This window comes from Nansenia antarctica, assembly GCF_963989245.1.
Source record: "Nansenia antarctica genome assembly, chromosome: 3".
In the NCBI taxonomy this organism is placed as follows: Eukaryota; Metazoa; Chordata; class Actinopteri; order Argentiniformes; family Microstomatidae; genus Nansenia; species Nansenia antarctica.
Genome location: NC_137688.1, coordinates 47,910,126 through 47,914,010, shown reverse-complemented (window position 1 = coordinate 47,914,010; position 3,885 = coordinate 47,910,126). Strand labels below are relative to the sequence as shown.

At 47.3% G+C, this 3,885-nt stretch overlaps 1 protein-coding gene across 5 annotated transcripts in view; it reads left to right on the top strand.

Moving 5' to 3' along the window:
• Positions 1 to 1,584: 1,584 nt before the first annotated feature.
• Positions 1,585 to 3,885, top strand: part of LOC308152689 (sodium channel protein type 2 subunit alpha-like) — a gene marked incomplete at both ends in the record, with an annotated part of 25,620 nt that continues 23,319 nt past the window's right edge. For all 5 annotated transcript variants that reach the window (XM_080525733.1, XM_080525736.1, XM_080525735.1 and 2 more), the window contains one exon: positions 1,585 to 1,851. In XM_080525733.1, coding sequence (XP_080381859.1) covers positions 1,585 to 1,851 — 267 coding nt within the window. The remainder of the gene's footprint in view (positions 1,852 to 3,885) is intronic.

The following is a 3,885-nucleotide window of genomic DNA, read 5'->3' as shown; positions in this document are numbered from 1 at the left end:
AATGAGTCCAACAGTGATAAAGATGGGATGAAAGACGCGAGATGGAGAAATATGACCCCTGGGTGCTATTCCCCAAAAGAAGGGGCCTCTTCTTTCACTATTGTATGGTGTCTCCGGAGGGACAACTCATGCCCCTGAAGATGTAGTGGTTGAAAGATACAGGCAGTTTGTTTATAATGGCCCACCAGGGTTTTGGGGGAGGACTTGTTTTGAACATCTCCCGCAGTCTACAGGGAGTACAGGGTAGGACTTTGGGTGCATGGGTGGAGGGAAGGGGGAGGGGTGGTGTGCGTTAATACGGTTGGGATCGTGACATGACAGACAAAATGGAGTAGTCTTATGCACTGTAAAATAGAATTCACCCTCTGTAGATGTATCCGAAATCAAACTCGGATACAATATCCATCGACAGCAGTTGGTTGATTTAAAATAAACCACTTGAAATCGGGAGGTCGTGGGGGGAAATGATGACCACCTGCTGGTTTCTCCTTTTGTATCTTGGTGACCAATTGCCTGTCAGAGCAGAAGGGAAGCTTAAACTGTTTTAGACAGGCAAATCAAGTGACAAGGGACATGCTTTGCCATCGTTTGGCTGAGGCAGGCCTCTGGATCTCTTTGCCCGCCCCTGCTGTCCACCTTGGTTGGCCTCAGTCATCGCCACATCTCTCTGCAACAGCTCAGGAGCCTTCTCAGCTGTCAGCCACACCAGCCTCTCTCTCTCTCTCTCTCTCTCTCTCTCTCTCTTTCTATGCAGTGTCTCGGGTCCCGCCCCATCCTCTGACCTCTCCTAACCACCCGTAAATTCAACCTCAAGTCTAGGGGGGGGGGCGCGCGTGCTTTTGCTGTCACAGCACCTGACCTCTGGAACAGCATCCCCATGTCCGATCAGATTTTCCCCTTCTATCGAGTCCTTTAAATCCAAGCTCAAAACCCACTTGTATTCTTTAGCGTTCCCTGACGAACTCTGACTCTTGGCTTGTTGGTTTTGACGTGTTGTTCTGTTCCTCTGTTGTTTCTGTTGGTTGTTTATTTTCTGTTTATTTACACTTAAGGTGTACTTTTACTGTAAAGCACTTTGGTTGACAAGTGTCATGTTTAAATGTGCTATATAAATACATTTGATTTGATTGATTGATTGATTGATTGATTGATTGATTGGGTATTTAGAAAAGAGAGACGACCTACCCAGAGGTCAGTGCGGGGGATTGTGGGGACCTGTCTCAGACACTATATCCTCTGGCCTATGCCTCTCTATGATTGATCCGCTCTGCTTATTCTCCGCCTGTGTGTGTGTGTGTGTGTGTGTGTGTGTGTGTCTGTGTGTGTGTGTGTGTGTGTGTGTGTGTGTGTGTGTCAGGCCCTTTTCGACCCATCAATGCTCTTTGTATTTCTGCCTGTTGGCCCGCTCATTCTTGAACATGTATTTTGAGCAGTATTAGGCTTGCTCCTGTGTCCCCCACCAGACCTGCTGATATTAAGGCCTGCTCCTGTGTCCTCCCTCCCTCCCACCCTTCCTCCCTCCCTCCCACAGCCCCCTCTCCTGGCAGAGCCCCACGCTTCCATCTGAAGGATCAGGATGACAAGATGGCACAGCTGCTTGTACCGCCCGGATCTGACAGCTTCTGCCCTTTCTCCCCCGAGTCGCTCGCTGCCATCGAGAGGCGCATCGCCGAGGAGGAGGCCCGGAGACCGCGGGCGGACCGCCGCAGCGACTGCGATGACGAGAACGGGCCAAAGCCCAACAGCGACCTGGAGGCGGGGAAGTCCCTGCCCTTCATTTACGGGGACATCCCTAAAGGCATGGTCTCCACCCCACTGGAGGACCTGGACACCTTCTACAGCAATCAGAAGGTGAGTGTAGAGGAGGGGTGAACCCTCGCCTACACACAGCTCCACAGGCAGAGGTCAGAGGTCACCCTCTGGATCTGACAACTGTAATAGCAGTTCAGAAGAATGCAGAGTTGTCAGTCCTAAATTTCGTTGTTTGGTACCTGTACTGTAGCAATGACAATAAAGACCATTCATTCATTCATTCATTCATTCATTCATTCATTCATTCAGAGTGTTCAACTGAGAAGCAAGCTCGTCTTGAATGAAATGCCCGAAATCAGCAGCAACACGGCTACTCTCTCTGCATTCAGTTTACAGAATCTACGATACAGTGCAGTTCAGAAAATGCCTTCAGCGCAACAGAAAGTGTACAAGGGTAAGCTCACAGACTCCCAAAAATAGATGCCCCCCTTGCTATACTGTCACGGAACGCGCAGCACATTTCAACACAACCCTCTAATCTAAGGTCCTTCCTCAGACGGTGCCAAGCATCAAAATAGCAGCCAACAACAATATCAGCGCCAAGTTCAGAGCTGAACTGGTGCCGCTGCCAGGTGACGCCAGCGATGCCGCCCTGCTCCTGGGTGTAGTCATCCAGCTGAGATGTGACAGAAGCTCCTACAGTCGGACGGCTGTGCAGGATGCCTGGCTAATGCTTATCCACTGCCGTGAACACACACAGACACACATGCACACACACACACACACACACACACACGCATGCACGCACCTCGCACGCACACACACACACACACACACACACACACACACACACACACACAGTACAGAGTACATCTAAGTGTGAGGACCTTCCCTCTCCTCCCCTGAGGGTTGATCGTGCCAGACAGAGGGGACAACACCCACAACAGGATCACAGCCCAGGCATCGCACAAAACACTAAACAGAGTAGACTCTGACAGGACAACAGGGGGCCATTCCACTAAAGGTGGCTTAGTATATCGGCGATTGAAAGAAATCAGGCGATCAGGCAACTCGGGATTGGAATTCAAGCCTCAGGTGATTCCTCGAACGAGGATCAGCCTTGTGTCATCAGTGTTCACAGAAGACAGGCTTACAAATCTTCGATATGGGCGCGTTCACGCAGACATAAAGAGCCCTGAAGAGTCGATCTGTCGAAATGAAGATACTCCACTCTGCAGGGGTACTACATTTGCGCAGCATTCTCGAATTATTGATCTTTATGAAGACGGAAAAATAAGATGTAAAATAGTGCAATACTGCCGCAATTAACAAGGCGAGGGAAATGGTTTGGCAAGAAATTGCTGACCGATTAAATGCGTAGGTCATACTAGCCCCAGTTATTGTTATGTGTTCATATTTTAATAAATGAATATTACTACTGTGGTGATATCAGCAGCAGGCTACAAACTGTCATATCGCCACAATGGCCTAGTGGTATCGACCGCTGCCACAGGATTTATTCATCATTTTTAGACGTGGTTCGAATCCCTCTTCGGACACACTTTTTACTGCATTTCGTTGTCTGAATCTAATCTAAAATCTCATCTAAAAAAGTATGTAGGCTATAAAATTATGGTGCAGGCTAATTTACAAGAACTGACACGATTACAATGGTGTTTGAAGCCTTTGCATGAAATCTTCGGTTAAATGTAAAAAAATAAATAATAATCACTTAGTCAAGTCTCGAACTCGCAACCTTTGGAACTCCAGCTGGCTGCCTTAACCACTGCGCCAACCAGACCGCTGTGATAACAGCAATGCAAGTTGATAGACATACCTATTCATTTTATTTTATTTTTTACACTTTTTAATTTATGTATCCATCGATCTATCTATCTATCACACTTTCAAAATATCTAGTTATCTATCACACAATCAAACTATCTATCGATCGATCACACTTTCAAATTATCAAATTATCTATCTATCACACAGTCAAACTATCTATCTATCTATCTCGTGTGAAGTGGGAACTAATATTTCCTAAAAGACACATGAGGAACTGTCGTTCGGGGTTTAGTTTCCGCCTGTGAGCCTTTTTTGACACACGTATTACTATAGCCAGTGTTTTAG